Source organism: Neoarius graeffei, chromosome 15 (genome assembly GCF_027579695.1).
Source record: "Neoarius graeffei isolate fNeoGra1 chromosome 15, fNeoGra1.pri, whole genome shotgun sequence".
NCBI lineage: Eukaryota > Metazoa > Chordata > Actinopteri > Siluriformes > Ariidae > Neoarius > Neoarius graeffei.
This window is the reverse complement of record NC_083583.1, coordinates 55,534,718-55,558,007: the sequence shown is the minus strand read 5'-3', so window position 1 is coordinate 55,558,007 and position 23,290 is coordinate 55,534,718. Positions and strand designations below refer to the sequence as shown.

At 41.1% G+C, this 23,290-nt stretch overlaps 1 protein-coding gene across 1 annotated transcript; it reads left to right on the top strand.

Moving 5' to 3' along the window:
* The first annotated feature begins 4,694 nt into the window (after nucleotides 1–4,694).
* On the top strand, nucleotides 4,695–19,922 carry ptbp1b (polypyrimidine tract binding protein 1b). Its single transcript, XM_060941666.1, has 16 exons — nucleotides 4,695–4,792; nucleotides 5,281–5,331; nucleotides 7,242–7,272; nucleotides 9,903–9,963; nucleotides 10,038–10,210; nucleotides 10,516–10,662; nucleotides 11,994–12,149; nucleotides 12,252–12,362; nucleotides 12,680–12,860; nucleotides 12,976–13,056; nucleotides 13,143–13,291; nucleotides 16,681–16,714; nucleotides 17,511–17,603; nucleotides 17,740–17,956; nucleotides 18,032–18,109; nucleotides 18,189–19,922. The coding sequence occupies exons 1-16, from the start codon at nucleotides 4,785–4,787 to the stop codon at nucleotides 18,319–18,321; spliced, it is 1,704 nt and encodes a 567-aa protein (XP_060797649.1). The 5' UTR covers nucleotides 4,695–4,784; the 3' UTR covers nucleotides 18,322–19,922.
* Nucleotides 19,923–23,290: the final 3,368 nt, after the last annotated feature.

Genomic DNA, 23,290 nt, shown 5'->3' with positions numbered 1-23,290 from the left:
GAAGGCCTCTCTCACATTGGCTAATGTTAATGTTCATGAGTCCACCATCAGGAGAACACTGAACAACAATGGTGTGCATGGCAGGGTTGCAAGGAGAAAGCCACTGCTCTCCAAAAAGAACATTGCTGCTCCTCTGCAGTTTGCTAAAGCTCATGTGGACAAGCCAGAAGGCTATTGGAAAAATGTTTTGTGGACGGATGAGACCAAAATAGAACTTTTTGGTTTAAATGAGAAGTGTTATGTCTGGAGAAAGGAAAACACTGCATTCCAGCATAAGAACCTTATCCCATCTGTGAAACATGGTGGTGGTAGTATCATGGTTTGGGCCTGTTTTGCTGCATCTGGGCCAGGACGGCTTGCCATCATTGATGGAACAATGAATTATGAATTATACCAGCGAATTCTAAAGGAAAAAGTCAGGACATCTGTCCATGAACTGAATCTCAAGAGAAGGTGGGTCATGCAGCAAGAGAACGACCCTAAGGACACAAGTCGTTCTACCAAAGAATGGTTAAAGAAGAATAAAGTTAATGTTTTGGAATGGCCAAGTCAAAGTCCTGACCTTAATCCAATCGAAATGTTGTGGAAGGACCTGAAGTGAGCAGTTCATGTGAGGAAACCCACCAACATCCCAGAGTTGAAGCTGTTCTGTACGGAGGAATGGGCTAAAATTCCTCCAAGCCGCTGTGCAGGACTGATCAACAGTTACCGGAAACGTTTAGTTGCAGTTATTGCTGCACAAGGGGGTCACACCAGATACTGAAAGCAAAGATTCACATATTTTTGCCCCTCACAGACATGTAATATTGGATAATTTTCCTCAATAAATAAATGACCAAGTATAATATTTTTGTCTCATTTGTTTAACTGGGTTCTCTTTATCTACTTTTAGGACTTGTGTGAAAATCTAATGATGTTTTAGGTCATATTTATGCAGAAATATAGAAAATTCTAAAGGGTTCACAAACTTTCAAGCACCACTGTATGTCAACTGAAGATACCTTTGAGACTAACTACAGAGGGAATTTACAGATTCTTTGGAAGATAAATGGTACTACTCTGCTGGAAAATCCAGCTTAGTCTGATTAGATATCAGCTACCAAATCACAGCTCAAGCTGCTCAAACCAACTGGAAGACCATCTTTTCCAGTTAGTAAGTTATTTTCTTGCTCTATTTTAATTTGACTTCATTGGTTAATAAAGGTGTTTGATTTTTACTTGGCTTACTGGTGCTTTAAAAATTAGTAGTAGTCATGCCGGGAACCGACTACACGATATTTTTGTCTTTCATGATGCTCACCATGTCACCATATCTGTAGCCAATCCTGACTTGCAAGTGACGTCAAAGCAAAATAGAAACCTGAATGTCGGCCATGTTGGTGGATATACAAATGCGGGGTCAAGCGAAATTCCATACAAAACATAGTCACGTGTGTGCAACTCTCTTTGTTTTTCCACTGCTTTAAGCGTTCTTTTAGTTATCCCATATCTTTGTACTGTATATGGCTGTGGTCACAACAGCACTGGTGACCGTGGCACGTTCCAATTTTTTAGAATTCCGTCCATAATTTGGAAAGATGGCGAGGAAACTCTGAGGCTTAGTACAGAGAGGAGACGAGGGGATCAGGATACTTCGTCCAATGACCATTTCGTCCAATAGTTAAGACATTCCATCCAAAGCCTTTTTCAGATGCACTATCAATTATTTTATATTTCAGGTATTCTTGTGTTCGTGAATGAAAGGCCCGTGAGAGCGCTGTAAGAGCGCCTAAAGATTTAATATGATCCAGCCGGCTTTAAAAATTAATAACTTGGCCAACGGAGCTCACAGTGAAGCCAAATTTTATAGGCACCTCCCTCTAAGCCTCCCCCTTCGAAAGCGCATGGTCTCGGGTCGGTAGGACCGTGCCTCGGCCCGGGATTCGTAAACGAAGCCCCCGTGAGAGTGTTGCTCTGTGCCTAAAGATTTAACATGATCCATACTATGGCACTCATTTGCTTTACAAAAATGTGTTTTGCTTCAGTCAAATTCCATTGAGAATTCTTCCTTTTTTTGTACAAACAAGTACCTGAAATAGAAAATAACTGATAGTGCGTATGAAAAAGGCTTTGGACGAAATGGTCATGGGATGAAATGACCTGTAGTCGTACTCGATGGCTGGTAGAAGTGTCTTATCTTCAGAAAAGTCTGACTTTTTAAAATAATATGGGTCAAAACCACACATATCTATCTTCTCTTTATATTGAATCTTCGCTCGATCGTTCAAATCGTGGTAATACTGAGAAAATTCAGCATTGTTTACAGACATGCTTTCAGCAGCTGCCATCCTAGTTGCATCTACCATCATGGCAGATGCTCATGACGTAGCACATTTTGATCACATGGTTGCAAGTCATCTATTAACTAAAATGGTGCAGTCGAGCAGTAACGTTAGTCCAACACAGTAGCAGAGACGGTTTCGCATAAAGGCAGCAACAGCCACCATCAAATGGTACGGTTGGAGTCTTGCTCTCGGACTCGACTCGAAATTTTCTTTAATGACTTGGACTTGAACACTGGGGACTCGAGACTGGACTCGGACTTGAGGTTTGATATCAGATATGTTCCATTCAGCTAGCATGATATTGAACGAATCGAAAACAAGTTCCTTATCATGCTAGCTGAATGGAATATATCAGATATACCACTCAAAGCCAGCCAATATTATCGAGTGAATGTTTGATATAAAACCTTTCAGGGTTCCTCCAGAGGGACAAACTGACCACAGGGTATGTCAGAATATATATATATATATATATATATATATATATATATATATATATATATATAATGTTATTTACCAGCTGGGAGGTCCGTATGGTGAAATACCGTGACCGAGGTCTTGAAAGTACTGAGCGAAGCCCTCTGGGCCGAAGTCAGTATTCAAGGCCGAGGTCACGGCATTTCACCATACGGACCGACCTTAAGCTGGTAAATAATATATTTATTTTTTTCTTTACCAAATTCTAACAGAAAACGAGAGCACCCGAAAGGGGAAACCAAGCCGAGACACCATTTTGAATCCTCATTCACGGCTGTAATGCAAATGGCTTCCTCCTCGGTATACAAGTGCACTTCCATGGCAGGAAAAAAACTACATTTTGCCACCTATGTAGTCCCCTATTTATACAAATAGGAGTCATTCAGGATTCAGCCATGTTTTTGCTTGGCGTTAGCAAATTACAGGTTTTTAGCTTTCTCCTGAAATGTTTTCTTTTATTTCTTCTTCCTCAGGGTAGTAAAACTCGCTTTCGCTGTGAACACTGTTGTTATCGCTATCCATGCTGTAAAATTAATGCTATTATGTTGAGAAATTCGAAAATAAATGTTGACAAAAATTGCTACTATGTTGTTTGTTGTTGTGAACAAGCGAGTCGCCAGAGGTCCGTGACTGGGGTCCATACCGTAGGATACGGACCTGCTCGCCAGCCAATCAGAGCGTGGGATTTGATGGAAACTGGACTGCGAAAAAAATAAATGCTTATTATTTCATTAGATTGACACATTATCCATCCATCCATTATCTGTAGCCGCTTTATCCTGTTCTACAGGGTCGCAGGCAAGCTGGAGTCTATCCCAGCTGACTATGGGTGAGAGGTGGGGTACACCCTGGACAAGTCGCCAGGTCATCACAGGGCTGACACATAGACACAGACAACCATTCACACTCACATTCACACCTACGGTCAATTTAGAGTCACCAGTTAACCTAACCTGCATGTCTTTGGACTGTGGGGGAAACCGGAGCACCCGGAGGAAACCCACGCGGACACGGGGAGAACATGCAAACTCCGCACATTAAGGCCCTCGCCAGCCACGGGGCTCGAACCCGGACCTTCTTGCTGTGAGGCGACAGCGCTAACCACTACACCACCGTGCCGCACACCACATAACACTTTGAGCAAATCTAGTAAATGTTTTGTGATTATATTTCACAACAAAACGTAGCATAACTTGCACTACCGTTCAAAAGTTTGGGGTCACTCTGAAATGTCCTTATTTTTGAAAGAAAAGCACTGTTCTTTTCAATGAAGATCACTTTAAACTAATCAGAAATCCACTCTATACATTGCTAATGTGGTAAATGACTATTCTAGCTGCAAATGTCTGGTTTTTGGTGCAATATCTCCATAGGTGTATAGAGGCCCATTTCCAGCAACTCTCACTCCAGTGTTCTAATGGTACAATGTGTTTGCTCATTGCCTCAGAAGGCTAATGGATGATTAGAAAACCCTTGTACAATCATGTTAGCACAGCTGAAAACAGTTGAGCTCTTTAGAGAAGCTATAAAACTGACCTTCCTTTGAGCAGATTGAGTTTCTGGAGCATCACATTTGTGGGGTCGATTAAATGCTCAAAATGGCCAGAAAAATGTCTTGACTATATTTTCTATTCATTTTACAACTTATGGTGGGAAATAAAAGTGTGACTTTTCATGGAAAAACACAGAATTGTCTGGGTGACCCCAAACTTTTGAACGGTAGTAATAAGCCCATGTTCTGTACAGCGCCATGAAACGCTTCATCCTGCGCTCACACGAAACCTGTAGCCGCCCTTCGCTTTCATGTCGAGTCTTATCCAATCAGAATCCAGATCGTGTCTCAGCCGCCCACTGCAACCCGCGCGCCCCAATCAGCACGAGCTGCCCAGTCCCCCTCAGAGCGCGCCGCCATTTTGTCGCCGTATAAGAAAACTCCGCCAAGCCACAAAGTTCCTGCTTAGAGCTCAAGTTCCTCTTTGTGCAATGGACGGGTAAGTTTATTATTCTGCCTTGTGTTCTGAACAAGCGTAAACAAGCACAAGAAGTCGCCCGGCTCTTTCGGTAGTCGTGTGACGTGTGTTTTTTGCCGAAAAGTGCAGTTCGTGTTGGTTTATTTTAGCAACTTGTAGCATTTTAAGCTAAGCGTTTGCACTCGCGGGTTGCGATGGAAACCAACCGAATCCTCTGCATCATTATTTCCTGCGGGTGATGGCAGTTTTAGTGTTTTTAGTTGAATAAATATTATCTTACTAAGTAGTTTCAAGCGTTTGAGTGTTGATTTGTGTCCTTTTTTTTCTTTAGTTAAGAAGGAACAACTTTTGTGCCTCCTTTTTTTTTTTTTTTTTACCCGATTAGCTGCGTTAGCACAGCTCGAGCTTTTCCGGTTAACCGACCTGTTGCATTGCATTCTATTGTATTTCTTTTTTTTTTTTCCTTCTGTGGCATTGACCTCCTTTTCTCTTTTTTTTTTTTTTTACAGCCGCCTAGAGACTGACTTGTATCCTATGGGATCGAGTTACGCAGAATTAGAGTAAGTCTGCACCCCCCAAAAGCAAGAGTCTTATGGTTTTTCAATTTATTTCATTTATTTAAAGGTTTAGTTATCAGCGACAATGCACATTAATAAAACATTTAAACAAACGTAAATATGCCAGAATTAGCCAGAAGGCTATTTTGCATCTGCTGTCCCTGGACTGATGTTAAAATACTCACCCTAAAAGAACAAAAATTTAAAACATTTCAAAAATAAAAACTAAATCTGAATAAAAAAACAAAACAAAACTAAAGTCCATTTACACACAAACCAACATGAAGTAGATCCTGCATGTTTTTGTGCAAGGTATTCCTAAATCACGATATAACCAACACAACATGTTTTCTCACTTTCCTCAAATACAGTGAGGTGTCTCTTGCTGCTACTGTTGCTTATGGACGCTTTAAAGTTATTTCCTTCTCCTGATTATAAACTTTTTTTAAGACCAGTACACATGAGAGTGCTTATATTCTAGATGGCTTTTTAGATCCCTTTTATTTCCTCAAGACATGTTTTCACCCCAAGCCTCACGTGGTGTGACCCAGCTAAGCTTCCTGTATCTGTAAAGGAGAAAGAAAGGGTTGGGGGTTGTTTTGCAATCAGGGTACAGAGTTTGTGTCACAGGGGTCCAAAATTCAAATTGGTTCTTGTACCAGTTTTTAAGTGAAGGACAAGTTAAAGAACAGATTTCAGATTATGGTAGTTTTGTGTAATCTGCTATAAGATAAAGAAGATTAAGTGTGGCTTTAAGCAGGGCTGGGAGAAACAAATGAAGTGATTCTCGGAGGGGACTTTTTTTTTTTTTTGACAATTCAGAATCCACTACTTCCATAGTGCTTTTAAATATAAGGCTGTAAGCTTTGTGTTAGTTGTCTCTAATATTTGTCCCAATATCTTGACCACATTTTAGGATAAAATAATCATTTTAGATGTGTTATTTTATATTGAAAAATTAGCTGTCTCGGAGAGGACTTTTTTTTTTTTGGACACAATTACATACTAATTTGATCAAAATAGTCTGAAAAATTACTGGCATTCAACATTAAAACTTAACTGTTTCCAATGATATGGAACCAAATATTTGTTTTATGGTATAAAGAATGATGTAAGTGCATCCCTTTTGGAGCTACCTGTGGTCAAAAAAGCACTTTTTCTAAATGACATGAGTAATTTTGCTAAATATGACACATTGCCATACATTCACCAAAAATAACGTTATCACAATTTTTTTTTTTCATGGTAAATAGAGCTATCACAGGGCTACAATAAACAACCAAGTTTATTTAGTCAAGCCTTTTGATATTGAAGATAAGTGTTAAATGTGATTTTTAGCTTGCGTACCCTGATTGTAAAACAACCCTTGGGTTTAATTTAATAAGCTTTAAAGATTTTACAGGCTGGGTCAACAATCAGCTCTGTGCTCATGGTGTTTCCTGTAAGGAGGAACAGGATGTTGGGGGGGGTGAAGGGCGTCTGAGCCTGGCCCTAAAATGCCGCTCATATTTTCTTCGCTTGTTGTGGGAAGAAAAGTACAGGATGCAGTTTAGACCGTCCAATCCACCCCCATTCCATCTTCTTATCTGTGCTGGGAGATTATTGCCTGAACTTGTATTTTGCCCCTTTGAAATGCTATTTGTTTTTAAGTGAGAATTGGTAAAATAAACTCAACAGCAGTTTTCTCCCCTTGAGGAACTTTCACTTCCTTCAAGTTGTTGCAAGTCATTCATAGTGTCTTAATTTCTGCTCTGTGTGTGTAGTGGATGTTTTCTTGTTTTTGTTTCAAAATGAAAATCCTTGACGCAACGACAACAGACTGAAATTCAGCATTGGTTTTAAAGCCTTTTTCCTCATTGTTTTTGTATAATTGAATGTTTCCTTGTCTCATCTTACCCTTATGTTCTTTACAGCGTTGTCCATGATATTGCAGTTGGAACAAAGGTAAGTATTGTTTTTTTCTGTCCATGCTTGTCACTGACTTTTTATTTTTTTTTATTTTAAAGCTTTCTGTAATCTGACTGCATTGCTGAGTTGCTTTTTTTCCCCCTTCCTTCCCCCTCCTCCTCAGTTGCATGTTTTGTGTATCTGAAGGGTGTAGTTTTCTCCACTCCCTTCAAACCAGCATGACTTTTCACTCTGCACCTAATGTAGGCACAGAGGAATTGGAGCAGGTTTGCCAAGTTGGAGTCTTGTGGGTGTCTTGTCGTTGTCAGTTCTTATATTCTGCTTAAGGATTTCAGATTGAGGTTAAAGATGGATAGGAAAAGTTTGGCTTTTGCTGCGTTTCTGCACGTTCCTTGCTCGAATGGGTTTGTGTTCAACTGATGGCATTAAGTAGCAAACTTAATCAGTGTCTTGGGTCAATGGACATTGGTTAACGTTATGTGCATTCCTCTCTGGCCTTTCACTAAGGATAATCATGTGTGGTATGTAGCTAGCTGAGAGGACCTGCGATGTTTGGAACAAAGGAGCAATTCATAGAGCCCATTTGACCTGACTGGGTTATGTTTTAAAAGCTATTGAGTGACCTGAAATATCATTTACGTTTGCTAAGATGTTATGCAAGACTTTCTCTGCAGTTGTACATTTTGACAGTTGGTTGAGTTTTGGTTAGTTTTCAGATCATTAATTCCTGGGAGAATGCTTATGGATGTGGTGGGTGGGGGTTTTGTGGGTCCCCCCCTTACCTGGTTGCCGCTGTCTGTAAATCCTAGTATTTTGGTGCAGTGGTGTTTACTTGTTCAGACACTGAATTTCCTTCAATATGTTTTAGAAAGTCCACGCAGTATCCTTGTGTGGGTTTTATTTTATTGTATTGTGACTGGCTGTCTTGTTTTCATTCGTGCATGAGGGTGGGTTTGTGGTCACTTCATTCTCACTTCTCAAATACTCAGGGCTGGTTTGCATTATGCCAGCTGATTGTTTACCTTAATTATGCAAGTAGACATGTTGCTCATAAATGCATTCCTCGAAAATGGGCTTTGGGTGTTGACGTGACCTGAATGGAGCCTATTCATTACATGTAAATGTTTTCCTCTCACCTATGAACATGCATGTTGCTCTTGGATTTGTTCAGCTCTGCTGATCAGAGAGGAGGTTGGGGGAAGTGCTAATTGCCACATACTCATCCCTTTTCAAATTAATGTAATTTGAAAGCAGGTGTGCAACATGGCGTGTACTAGGTATTTTTAAAAAGTCCTGAAAGCCTTAGAACCTCTGTGCCTGGGGTGGTAAATCTTTGATGGGCTCAGACAGTAGATGAAACATTACACCTGGGCCCCTGAAGACAATCGGCCCTGTGTATTCAAGCCCGAGAGCGCAGGGTTGGGTTTCAGTCACCTGCAGTTGTAGACACACGGTCTCCATGGTGAGCGAATGACAATCAGGGTGCTCATGGTAACAGCCACATTCTTGCAATGAATCATTGCAGCCTCCTCCTCCCTCCCTCCCCTACACACCTTTTTATAATCTCTTTAACCTGGTTTCATGTCATGCCAGGCCCTGCATATTGTAGTTTCAAAATGTACCCATGTGTGTATCTCTAACAATTTAAAGTTTTCAAGAGGTTTCACATGTTTGCCTTTTTTTTTTTTTTGTAAGCATTGATGCATGCTCAGCAGTTGGGTGACTTTCCCCTCCCCCCCCTTCCTTCTTTTGTAGAGAGAGAGTTGGGAGTGTCTTTATTGCTACAGACCAACATGAAGTGGTTAAACATGACGTTCAGCAAATGTTTAGTCTACCCTCCCTTTTTTGGCCCTGTAGTCCTTTTGTGGTGCCCTCGCTCTACAGCTCTCCATCTGGTTTTGATTATTGATTGCTGTAGCAGTGGAATTTTAAATGTGTGGTGGAGGATGCATGCATGTGGCCTGCCTGACTCCATTATAGGCTGCTGAAATTGGGTGACATGGAATGCCTGGTTGTGCCCATGGATTCCTCTTTGATGGTTACATCCACTTTAATAGCCTGTTTGCTAAAAGATGTGCCCACTACGAAAAGCATTCTGCGTTTCGGTTTTTTTTTTGTAAAACTCTCTTGTATGTTGGCAGATTTGCACAACTGGTGTGGGTTCCCCCCACAGCAAAATTGAACCATGCCAATATGTGCCTTTTTTTTTTTTTTTTGGGTTCCCCCCCCGGCTCTCTTCACTCTTAGAAATGAGTCCTCCCACTCATTCCTCTTGTCTGATGACCCAGAAACCCTTGTATCCTCACACCCCCACCTTCTATTAAAGATGGAGTTTCTTTTCTTGTTCTCTTGCTGTTGAGTGTTTTAGGGCTGCTGGTTAATGACCCTGCCTCTTGCACAGGTTGACTGCTCATTTTCACAATGCCTACTTCCTGGCTTTATTTTTTATTTTTTTCCCTTTCTCCCCCTATAAACAGTTTGGGTAAAATATAGCCCAAAGTTGTCCTTATTAGGTCATCGTGCTCACTCTTGTGGAATTATCTACTTAAACACTTCCTGAATGTTTGAGCATGTTCCCTCTTGTTTCCACTGTGTGGAATGCCTGTGCATATGTAGGCTGTCTGGTTGCTATATTGCTGTTGACATGTAGTTGTGTTTTTTCTTAGAGAGGATCTGACGAACTTTTCTCCTGTGTTTCCAACGGGCCTTATATCATGAGTTCAGCAGGTATGTTTTGGAGAAGCATCGTTGTGCGTGCGTCTCAGCAAATTGGCCTAATGTGCGTTTTCTCCCTCTCCTAGCTAATGGTAATGACAGCAAGAAGTTCAAAGGTGATATCAGAAGTCCTGGTATTCCATCCCGAGTCATACATGTGCGCAAGCTCCCCAGTGATATTAATGAAGCTGAGGTCATATCTCTAGGCCTTCCCTTTGGCAAAGTCACTAACCTGCTCATGCTGAAAGGAAAGAACCAGGTATTCTTGTGCTATTCAAGTCTTTTTATAATAATAAATTGCGTTCATCCATTTGGATTCCAATGGGGAGAGCATTAATCTGAAGCTTTGTTCAGACTAGTTCTTATACCCTTAAACAAAATGTGGTTTTGGCAGTGTGGTGACTTTTATTTTAAATGCCCAATCAACCAAAACGAAAATTGCAACATTTGATTAGCTTGTACTCAAACTGGCAGTGTGTCCTACAGATGTGTGAAAATTGGTCCAATAGTGTAAACCAACGGTGAAACCAGAAACAGTTTGCTAAAGTGGTTTCATTTGTCTAGGCTTTCCTGGAGATGAATACCGAGGAGGCAGCCCAGACTATGGTCAGCTATTACTCCTCAGTCACACCAGTTATCAGGAATCATCCCATCTTTATGCAGTACTCCAACCACAAGGAGCTGAAAACGGACAACTCTCCAAACCAAGTGGTACGTGTTCAATAAGTTTGGTTTTTTTTTTCCCTTGTGCTATTCTTGCCTCTTACGGAGTTATTGCAGGCTAACTGTGCATATTTGACACCATGACAAAGGGAATAATCAAAAATGAATGGTCTAGAGAATACTCTACTCCTAAAACTTGTTGGGATTTTGGAGCGCAGCTGTGATTACTGTTTCTCCAGCTGCAGTGGAATGTTAATATAGAGTGATGAACTTGTTTACTAGCTTGCATGAAGCTTTTTTTTTTTTTTTTGACCTAAAGTTTATCCTTGTCTAAACACATTCTTAGTGGGGACACCATGCTGTTTGCACAAACCTCAGCTGTAGAACATATCTACCTACTCATTCCATTGAGGCTTACTTGGTTTGTTCTGGTTGTGTAATCTGTTTTTAAATAAGCATTTGAGACTTGTACTCTCAAAGGAACTTTACTCCTACACTTCATACATGTTTCCATTGTTTTAATATTTAAAGGTACACAATGGTTAACAGTTGAGCAAATTAAGAACAAGTAGATTTTTACAGGATCTCCCCTTTCTTTCATGTTATATTAACATGTGAATGTACTTTTTTTTTTTTTTTTTTTTTTTTTTTTTAATGGCAAAAGATAAGATGGACTTGGACCACACTAGCTTGGGAAATCCCATGCTGCTTTGCACAATCGTTCCGATCCAAAAAGACAGCATGGAAATTATGCTCTAAAGGCTCGCCTGAGTTAGGGAGCCAATCAGAGAGTGGGGAGGGGTGGAAAGATGGTGACGCGTACTACTCGACAAACGGAAGCTTGTAGTTTATTTGGGACTGTTTACGGATCACATTTAACATGGCGGCGAGCGATACGAACCAAACTTTCAATCAAGCTTTAGACACTGTTCTGAATAGTTTAGAGTGAAAGTTTGTTTTAAAAAAAGAACAGCGTTTGGCGTTTCAGTCTCTTCATCGCTCTAACTACGTCACCGGGTACAACTGCCATGATTGGCCATGGGCTACGTATACGTCAAATGATAGACATTCGCAACGTCCAATAAATGGCCGTTGACAATCGTAAACCACACCTCCCCTACGAGAAATTCAGTAGGTGGATTCCAGACCATATTTCACTTGTGATATGGTCTGGTGTTAACCAGACTAGGACCACACAGGACAGTAGTGATTAGTCACGTTATGGTCCTAGAGATGTAGTATTTTTGTCCCTGATGTAAATTGACCTGGGAGTAGGCATGCATGTCCATGCCATCTTTCTTTTAAAATGGAGGAGGAATCTGGGTAGATCATTCCTGTTGATCAAACACTTCTCTGCCCCCTTTAAAAAAAAAAATCAGAGAGCACAGGCAGCACTGCAGGCTGTAAATGCAGTCCAGACAGGTGGCATGTCCCTGGCTGGTGTAGAAGCAGGCAGTGTGGGTGGCCCAAGCCCCGTCCTCAGGGTGGTGGTGGAGAACCTCTTCTACCCAGTCACACTGGATGTTCTGCACCAGGTAGAGTCTTGTTTATTTGACACTACACATCTTATTTGCCTATATGTGTCAGTTTTGCTCAGCTTAAGTGCGTTGGGTTTTTGTTTGGTGCATCTTCCACAGATCTTTTCCAAGTTTGGCACGGTTCTGAAAGTGATTACTTTTACCAAGAACAACCAGTTCCAAGCTCTTCTGCAGTTTGCTGATGGTCTTACTGCTCAGCATGCAAAGCTGGTGAGTGGCTCCATCTACAGGGCGCTTGGGTTAACTTAAAGTGCAGCCCAGTATTGCTTAATCTATGTACACATGGTTTTTGTGTAATCAAAGATGCAAGCAATCATGGACGTTAAAACTTGGCGGTCCAATTCAGTGACTTTTCCTTTTTTGTATGTTGGTCTTTGGAATGCATATAGAATTTTATAATAATCATTCACAGCCTCCACTGCAGACACAGCTATTCTCTATCCTGAATTTGGTCTGACTCCTTTTAAGTACCTTTGTTTTCGCGTGCACTCGGTCAGCCGTTATGTAACGTTGTGATCGTGACACAGGCTCTGGATGGACAAAACATCTACAATGCATGTTGCACTCTGCGCATCAGTTTTTCCAAGCTCACCAGTTTGAACGTAAAGTACAACAACGACAAGAGTCGGGACTACACACGGCCTGACCTGCCTTCGGGAGACGGCCAGCCTGCGCTTGATCACCATGCGATGGCAACAGCTGCGTTTGGTAAGATGTAGCCCACACCTGAGCGCCATTTCATCAGCTTTCTCTTGTTAGCCTCCATTCACATCTGCAGCAATGCTTTCTTTATGCCTTGAGTGAATCTATAGTTTGTCTACAGCTACTCCTGGGATTATTTCTGCTGCTCCGTATGCCAGTGCCCATGCCTTCCCCCCAGCTTTTGCCATTCAGCAGGCTGCAGGTTTGTCAGCGTAACATCCTTGTAAACGCAGCAGTTTGACTGTCGGACAGTATGTTAATACTTTGTTTTTTCCCTTGCTCTCTCAGGCTTGACCATGCCAGGTGTTCCTGGAGCCCTGGCCTCTTTAGCCATTCCCAGCGCAGCAGCTGCGGCTGCTGCAGCGGCAGGCAGGCTGGGTTTCCCAACTCTTCCTGCTGGCCACTGTGTTATGCTAGTCAGCAACTTGAATCCTGAGGTTGGTGACTTGCAGCTACATGCACCAAATGGGCTTCTTGGTTTTATATAATATTTTGCTGTTGGTTCTTTTTGTGAATTTAAAAATTATGCATTTTAAAATTTGAGTACTAGCTATAGGTCAGGACAGAAGATTACTTTGAATATATAAACTCGATTCTTTTCTTATCAACCAAATTCGGTCAAATGGAGCAATTTATATAAAACTAATTGTACTCGACTCGAATACATCCTCTATAGACCTTGTGCACCTACGTCATAGGTCAAGTTTGTTTATCCGCCATATTGGGTATCAAGCCGCAGCTCACTTCACACGCGGAAATTTTTGGAGAGTGATTAACATTTTCAGTCAGAATGGCTTGTGTGGCAGTAGGGTGCTCTAACAGAAAAAGCACGAAGGGTTTATCGTTTTACCAGTTCCCCGCTGCTCAAGAGCGGAGGAAGAAGTGGATTGCTGCCATTAAACGTGTTGACTGGGAACCAAGCGAACATTCGAGATTGTGTGCCCAACATTTTGTGGCAGGTAAGTGGCTTCTACCCCGTAACGTTAACTGTTTCAGGATAACGTGTAAATATACATTTTTGTAATAAACATGATACGCTTGTGCACTTTTAATTTGTTTCCTAAATCACTGACTTGTGGCATTCTGCATTGCCACTGCTAAAACTAGTAGTAGCTCTAGTAATATCTATACATAAGTTAGTACTACTACTAAACAGTATTATGCTACATGATTTGTTGTATCGTGTTTCGTTTCAACATCGATAATGGTGATATGCAAATAAGATCTATTCTGAAAAGTCAGTCAGTGCGTTTACATGCACATAGAGAAAATCGAATTTCTGCCGTTGCTCGACTGAAATTGAAGTTCTAAATGCCATGGAAACACCTTGGCTCGGCTGAAATCGAACCGAACTTGATTTCTCGTAATCGAGCTACACGACCTAGATTATGCGATTTTTGCCGAGCTACTTGGTGCATGTAAACCCTATCGAGCTACTTACTTCAGCACTGCCCCTTCCGGAAGTGACGAGACCACAAGCGGGAAACACGAAAGCCTTGGTCGGCATGACAACAGTAGTAGCGAGCAGCAGAAGAGGTCAGGAGGAACAAACGAAGAAGAGAAAATGGCGAGCAGAAACGTGCACTTCTGGAGCAATGAGGAGACAGAGTTCATGCTCATTCAGCTTTAAAGGTGGGGTACGAGATTTTGGAATAACGGTTCCCGCAAGCCATATTTTGAAAAGAAACACACCCGCCCTCGCCATGCCCCCCCCCCCCCCCCCCCCCCCCCCCCGCGTCTCCACCCCTATAAATGTGGCTACGCTGTGACTGCAAAATCAGAAAAGTCACTCGTTTTTAACTTGCTCTAGTGACCTCATTTTTTTACACTACAGACAAAAAAAATTACATCAGTGTGTTCAGGAGAGCCTTGTGGTGCTCACTGTGAAATAATTTTGTGAATATCTCCTTCTGTTTTCGTGTAAATACCCGTTGTTTGGAGGGAGCGCTCTGAGGGAAAGCTGCCCTTTTTTCTCTGCTCAGCACGCGGGTGGGGGAGGGGCTGCTCGCTCTCTCTCTCTCACACAGAAGGGATGGGCTGCTCAGGGGCTTCAGTCTGATTGACGTGTCAGTATCCAATCATTTCGAGGTGGTACCTCGATATGATTGGATGGTGTTTTTCCTTTATTTTACACCGTAGACTGGATTTTAAAATATTTCGTTTTTGGGTCAAACCTTCTGTTGTACTGCTTGCAACATGGGTGTGAGGAGCTTTTCAAGCAATATGGTAAATACTCCTGAAAAAAATCTCATACCCCACCTTTAAGGAGTTGAATATATTAAAATTCATGGACGGGAGAAAAACGCGCAATGGAGAACACAGAACTGATAACTTTGTTTACACTCTTGAATAGCTCTTCATGACAACCGGAAGTGTACCAACACGATGGGGCGTGTAGCGCCACCTGTGGCTCGGGTGCACAATGTACCTCACACAATAGCTCGATTTCCTTGTGTGCATATAGGATTGGATTTCTCTGGCACCCCTGCTGGGACCCTTAGCCTGATTACCGACAGCAGCTCGATTTGGATGTGCATGTAAACGCACTGAATGTATGGTATGCACCTGTGAAGAAATAACATTTTTCACGGCATATGATCTAGCACGTTCCGTACCCATCCTGAGGAGAAATATCTGTAAGCTTTTAGTGACTGACCACTGTAACCCCCTGGCGTGTTGATTTTAGATAGTGATGTACATCAGGGTAACTTGTGTCTGGCAGCTCATTACTTGAACAATCAAGCGCAGATTTGGTTTCACTCTTAATGAGATATGGGTCGACCCCTAAGACAGCAATCTTATCTCTATAGCGATTTATTTATTTTTTGCTGTGACATCCAGGGATTCAGCATAAGTCGAGAGGCAGACTTGAAAAGACAACATTGCGACAGCGGGTATCACTTGCGAAAGTGTAAACAGATGGTGTAAACAATCGCGTGACCATGACGTCACATGCACAAGGTCTATACTATCTAGAACTTTTTTTCCCCCTGCCCCTCAGGTAACCGAAGCTTTGCTTTTGTTTCCTCCCAGTGTTCATCCCTTTTTAATTTTGTAACTTTTGTAATTTCCTAACATTCCTAAGTTGACTTAAGTTTCTTTTTTTTTCTTTTTAAAAAAGCTGATCCCTTTTACCAGAATATTCCTACCATCACAAGTTCATAAAGTATTGACTTTTCTCTTATGGAAGTTTGTCAGCTGCAGAAGTCCAAAATAAGTGGCAAGTTTTACATGCCAGAAGATTTAAGCCCTTTTTGTGCATCAGTGGTAATGAAGAGTTGATCAAATGAACTTGTAAATGGTTTGATTTATTCTTTTAAAAAGGCTCCAGCAGACGAGCTTTTGTTGTCTTGAGCAATTTATTAACTTAATTTTTACAAGGAATACAGCGCACTCTTCTGTTGGCTTAGTTTCTTTAAAGTTAACTTGACCACTATTGTATTTCCATATGTATACTGACTTTGTTTTTTACCTCCTCTTCTCTCCCTCCCTATTCCCCATACCCCATTCTTTCTTTTTTTTTCTTTCTTTTGCAACCATGTCTGCCTGCCAAATGGCTGCCCACATGTGTTCCACTCATTTTTATTTTTACATCAACACGAACATACTCACGTTGAACACAATTCACTCCTTACACTTTCATGTCCACCTCTCCCCTCCTCTTTCTACTCCCAATCCATTAACCATCTTCATGATCCAACCATCGTTTTTTCGCCATTTCCCGTGGAACTGCCTCCTCGCTGTGGATATGTTGAACCTCCATTCTGCCTCCGATCTTTACCTCTCCCTTCTTCCCTCCGCTGCCTTCCTCTGCTGTCCTCTAAAGAGAGTTACGCCCCAATGCCTCTTTATTCTTTTCGGTATGTTATCCTTAGCATCTTTTTGTTATCACTTGTTTGTTCTGTTCTTTCATTTTCTTCCCTCACAAGGCAATTTGAGTGCTTGTGTGTTTTTTCTGCTGGTGTGTGTGCGTGCTGAGATGAGATACGATCCAAAAAGTTGCAGCACTTGCCAAAACACAGTTTTTAGGAGTGTTTAGACTTGACCATGATGGTGCACTTCAGAATTGATTGACCTGAGGTGCTGTATCTTTTTGAGCATCTTTTTAATAGACATAATTTATGATGCATGCTTTTGAAATTGTTTTGCATGTCTTTTGAGGGAAGCTTTTTAAATTTTGGTTAGTCAAGACTCTTATCCATGTTGAAGCTTTTATTTATTTTTGTTTTCCTCCCCCTCCCCCCAACCAAACCTTTTGACCTGAAGCTAGCCTTCTTGCAGCTGAGTTTCACTTTCTCAATTCACACATTAAGGATGGCAATGCAAAATTCCATTCCTCCTTCAGTCTGTAAAATTGACCCCCTTTTTTCATCTGTCCTCTTGGCCTTTTTTTTTTTTTTTTTTTTTTTAATATTTAAACTTTCCCCAAGTATCTTAAGTACTTTAACACTGGATTTACTTGGGTAGACCTGTACATGGGTCATGTCCAACTGCAATAAGATTTGGCTAAAGATCTGTTGAGGCTTTGTCTATAAAAAGGAGACTACACTGAGTGTCTTGATTGTAATCCTAAGCATATTGAAGGCATTTATTTTTAAAGGTTGTAATACATCTTGCATTTCACATCTAACCATATTTCTCCTTTATCTTCACCAGGCGTATATGGTGATGTGATAAGAGTAAAAATCATGTTCAACAAAAAGGAGAATGCCCTTATCCAAATGTCTGATGGCACTCAGGCTCAGCTAGGTGAACATGTCATCCTCTTATTGGTTATCAGCAGTCATTTGATGGTTATTTTTATGGCATCCACATTACTATTAGACGGAACACTCAGGTATAGCAAGTGTTAAGTACCATATTTTGTGTGAATTTCTTCTCCTAGCTATGAGCCACTTGAATGGACAGAAGCTGTATGGACGGGCGCTGCGCATCACTTTGTCCAAACACACAACTGTTCAGCTGCCACGTGAGGGACATGAGGATCAAGGCCTCACTAAGGATTACAGTAACTCTCCTCTTCATCGTTTTAAGAAGCCTGGCTCCAAAAACTACTCGAACATCTTCCCACCTTCCTCAACACTGCACCTCTCTAACATCCCGTAAGCCAAGATCCAGTGTTTAGTTTGCTTTTTAGCTCTGAAGAGCTGTGCTTTAACTTGTCTCGTTTCTAACAGCCCTTCAGTTGTTGAAGATGATCTGAAGATGCTTTTTGCCAGCTCAGGTGCTGTGGTCAAGAACTTTAAGTTCTTTCAGTAAGTTCCTCACAGTGCACTAGAAGTAGTTTTATTTTTTTCCCCCCTCCTTTTTGTAAACATGTTTGCCCGTTTTCAGGAAAGACCGCAAGATGGCTCTGATTCAGATGGGTTCAGTGGAGGAAGCCATCGAGACCCTTATTGAGTTCCACAACCATGATCTTGGTGAGAACCACCATCTTAGAGTGTCCTTCTCCAAGTCCACTATTTGAACAGGTTAAGTGACTGCAGCTGGAATGAGTCATTTAAAGACGTAAAGTTGAGCTGACTTCTCGAAAGCCTCAACCCCAAAACTTTCATCATTCCACTATTGTATTTATGAGTAATATCTAGTCCATGTAACATTTTTAATTTTTTTTAAATGCCTGTAAGGATTTTTTTTTTGGTCGTCTCTGTAATCACACCTCTTGAGCCTTTAAGTTTCAGACTTCCTTTTGCATTGGTGGACCCTTGCCTTGAAATTGCTGCTCCTGTGTGCACCTCCCCCCAGTAGTACTTCTTGTGCCTTACATTATCTTGCAGTTAAGTGCTTTCTGATACCAGACAACATTGGTATCAATGTTTGTAAAGACTTTAGTTTACAATCCATATGTCCTTGTGTAGCTGAATTGAGGGGTTGGTTTTGTTTCCTACAGCTCCAGGGCTTTTTGATAAATCCTTGCCTTAAGGCCAGTTCTATTTTTCTTTCTACATTCCCAGTAGCTTTGAGTCTTATCACTTACTGTAACAATAGACATAGACTGTTTACATTCCTTTTTTATTTAATGCAATAATTGTGTACAAATCAAATATTGTAAGTGTTTTTGATGCTGTTGGCCATTGCATGTTGGCCTTTGGTCAGTGGCTCTCACTTCTTTGCCTATACAATGTGTTCTGTACTTTTTTCATAGACCCTAAGTATTGCCTTAATGTATCACAAGGCATTGTTTTGTAACTATTCTATTGTAATGCCTGATATGGCATGTTGATTTTTTTTTTTTTTTTTTTTTAAATATGTACACTACAGCTTGAAACCAAAGCCTCTAGTCTCATGACTGAAAGCTGAAATATCTATTCCTCCCAATTAGATCTGGCCAGATAGAAATATAGAAGTGTTTAATGTTGGGTTGGTGGGTGGGGTTTAAGTGTTGAATGACTTGCTTTTAGGGTTAGTTACTAATTGGTAAGAGAAACGGTTATTTTGCTTACTGCATGAAGTAAGTCAGCTCCTTTCTTTTCGTACGGCTAAGATTGTCTTGCTGTCCTGCAATCTGTATCATATTTGCATGCCTTTCAATTGGAAAGGGTTTTTTTTTTTTTTTGGGGGGGGGGGGGAGACTTTCATAACCATGTTTTAGATTGCATGGGACCAGTGTCCTTTATCTTCCAGATAAAGGGTTTTGTTATGGGGTTTTTTTTTTTTTTTTTTTTTTTGGAGAACCTTGAGCATTCCACAGCAGATTTCCCAATCGTCTTTTTTTAAATGAAAGTAATGTGGCCAGTTGCCATGTTTTGGAAGAACAGAATCCAGTCTCTCAGATGGCAGGGTTTTATGCATCTGCACAGCATTTGCCTTTTTAATTGATTTTTTTCTCTTTTCCAAGTGGATAGATGAGGTGTAAATACTATTTTTATACCACAATGTTAAGCAATAGGTTTTTATATCTGAAAGCGAATGTATATTTTGACTACAATAATGGACCATGAGCATGCAAAAAATTGGACTTGGTAGGCTTATACAGACTTTCTTCCAAATTTAGTGTTTTCTTTAACAGTCCTTCAAATAGAGATTGCACTTTTCTATTTATCTTCATTAAACATTTGTTTACTGGGATGCTGTCGAGGCCTTATTTCATTGTTGTGACTCAATTTCTTCCCTCAGCCGAAGTAAATAAACGATGCTATCAGGTTAGGTCAGCATGTGAGCAGTGTGTATTCCTAGACAAGGCAAGAGACTCTCTTGCATTCAAATATAACAAGTGGTCATGCTTCCAAAAGAATCAGAAATAATTTGTGCACATCCTACTAAATTTTAAGGGGGGAGGAAAGTGTTTGTATGAATATCCTTAACCATGAGTTTATTACTGATGGCAGCATGCCAATTTAACAATCCACTCCTATTTTATGTTAACTTTTTTTAAGGTTAGTCAAGAATAAACTAAGCTTGTTTTATTAGGTGGTCATTGATTTCGTTTTCCAGCGTTAACAATCTGTAATTCTTTTTCAGAAAATGCTTAGTGGTATAATGGGAGACAAAACTTGCTCTAAATAAATTAGAACCCTTGTAACCTGATTGCTGAAGCAAAATAACTTAATCTCCTGTAGATGGGGTTGAGAGAGTATCGGACAAAATGATCGTATGTGTGTGTTTGCTACAGGAAAAACAATGAGTGATTCTTAATGTAACAAATTGGATAAAAGCAAGTATTTGGTTTTATTTGTAAACCTATTTTATTTATTTTTTTTATAACATCTTCACAAAGCTGCCTTACAGAAGTCTGGATGTAGGTTTATTTAAGGGGGATGAACAAGAAGGGGGGGAAAAACTAGAGTAACCTTGAAGAACCAGATTCAAAAGAGAGACTAATCTGGCAACAGCCAGAACATGGAGTGATTAGAAATCATGACTCTTCTGTTTGACTTTACAGCCCACAGTACTGTGTTTGAAAGGGTTTTCATGATGAGCATAATGGTCTTTTATGATTACAGCACAAGTCTACAATATGCAGGTGAAATTACCTACTGTACCAATAATGAGTCAACCTGCTGCTTCGCCACTTGCCCACCGCCACAGGACTCGAATTTGAAGTCATGTTTTGTGTGTGACTTGGATTAGAGTGAGGGAGAGTTGCACAGCCATCAGCCTCACTCTCTTGTCCTGACCTAACTGGGTCCAGGGGCAAGACAGAATCAAGACGGTTGGCACTAGGTCGGGATGCAGTGGACGACCAACAGTGTTCTACGTGTTCCGCTGTGCCCCGATTGTGCTCCACAAATGCTTTGCTGGGTCCGCCGCCTTGCCCTTTGAACCACCAGCTGGTGGGCTTCTCTGCGCAGTCGGCTGAGTCCAGTCTTCGGTCGTAACTCTGACCAGGGGGAGCGAGGGGTTGCTAATGCTTGCGCAAGGTACCACACTCTGCAAGCTACTAGTCCGTTGCATAGCGGCCAAGGACGGCACATGGCCCCTACCCTAATACAGATTCTACACTGTGTTCTGTAACACATTCTACACACTCTAGACTACATTCTATAACACGTTCTACACTGTTTTCTCTAAAACACACACTAATGTATTCCATGACTTATTCTACACTATATTCCGTAACACTGTGCACTATATTTCACACACTGTATTGGTCGACCAAGGAAAAAAAACTAAAAAAAAAAAACCCTGTCCTCTAATTAATGAGCTAACAGAAGTGTGTAGTTGCCGCCTCAGAATCCAGTGTCCTGTAGTGTCTCCAGTTTACAGTATGGCTCCTTCAGTAGATCAGAGAGCAGCGTCCATAGATAGATAAGCTAAGAATGCAGTAAGAGCACCCCAAACCTCTATAGTGACAGCATGTACCTTTTTAGTGAAGACTCAATGTGTTTATTTAATTCACTTATTCAGGAACGAGATAAGCAAATGGGACACTTACATAAATGGGTAGAGACATCAACTGTAGCAAACACAAACAGCACATAGTTTCTAAAACCTGAATCCACCACAGGTCTAGCGCCCCTGCTGATCGGCTGCAGGACAAGGTTCAAGGACAAAGTAGTGCATTTTCCATGTCACTTTCCTCAGCTAAACTGTCTTTCCATGTACAGTGTCAAATTCAAAAAGTTTTCCCTATCTGCACATCTCTTTATCTCCCCCCCCCAAAAAAAAAAAAAACCCTGTAGCTTGTCTCTATAAGCTTCTCATGATTCACAGCAGTAGATTATGTAATAAGTTGCACTTAAAGAGAACCCAGTTAAACAAATGAGACAAAAATATTATACTTGGTCATTTATTTATTGAGGAAAATGATCCAATATTACATATCTGGAAGGGGCAAAAGTATGTGAATCTTTGCTTTCAGTATCTGGTGTGACCCCCTTGTGCAGCAATAACTGCAACTGAACGTTTGCAGTCACTGTTGATCAGTCTTGCACAGTGGCTTGGAGGAATTTTAGCCCGTTCCTCCATACACAACAGCTTCAACTCTGGGATGTTGGTGGGTTTCCTCACATGAACTGCTCGCTTCAGGTCCTTCCACAACATTTCCATTGGATTAAGGTCAGGACTTTGACTTGGCCATTCCAAAACATTAACTTTTATTTTTCTTTAACCATTCTTTGGTAGAACGACTTGTGTGCTTCGGGTCGTTGTCTTGCTGCATGACCCACCTTCAATTGAGATTCAGTTCATGGACAGATGTTCTGACATTTTCTTTTAGAATTTGCTGGTATAATTCAGAATTCATTATTCCATCAATCTGATCGACCTGAGCCATCCTGGCCCAGATGCAGCAAAACAGGCCCAAACCATGATACTACTACCACCACCATGTTTCACAGATGGGATAAGGTTCTTATGCTGGAATGCAGTGTTTGCCTTTCTCCAAACATAATGCTTCTCGTTTAAACCAATAAGTTCTATTTTGGTCTCATCCATCCACAAAACACTTTTCCAATAGCCTTCTGGCTTGTCCATGTGATCTTTAGCAAACTGCAGATGAGCAGCAATGTTCCTTTTGGAGAGCAGTGGCTTTCTCCTTCCAACCCTGCCATGCACACCATTTGTTGTTCAGTGTTCTCCTGATGGCGGACTCATGAACATTAGCCAATGTGAGAGAGGCCTTCAGTTGCTTAGAAGTTACCCTGGAGTCCTTTGTGACCTCGCCGACTATTACATGCCTTGCTTTTGGAGTGATCTTTGTTGGTCGACCACGCCTGGGGAGGGTAACAATGGTCTTGAATTTCTTCCATTTGTACACAATCTGTCTGACTGTGGATTGGTGGAGTCCAAACTCTTTAGAGATGGTTTTGTAACCTTTTCCAGCCTGATGAGCATCAACAACGCTTTTTCTGAGGTCCTCAGAAATCTCTTTTGTTCGTGCTATGATACACTTCCACAAACATGTGTTGTGAAGATCAGACTTTGATAGATCCCTGTTCTTTAAATAAAACAGGGTGCCCACTCACACCTGATTGCCATCCCATTGATTGAAAACA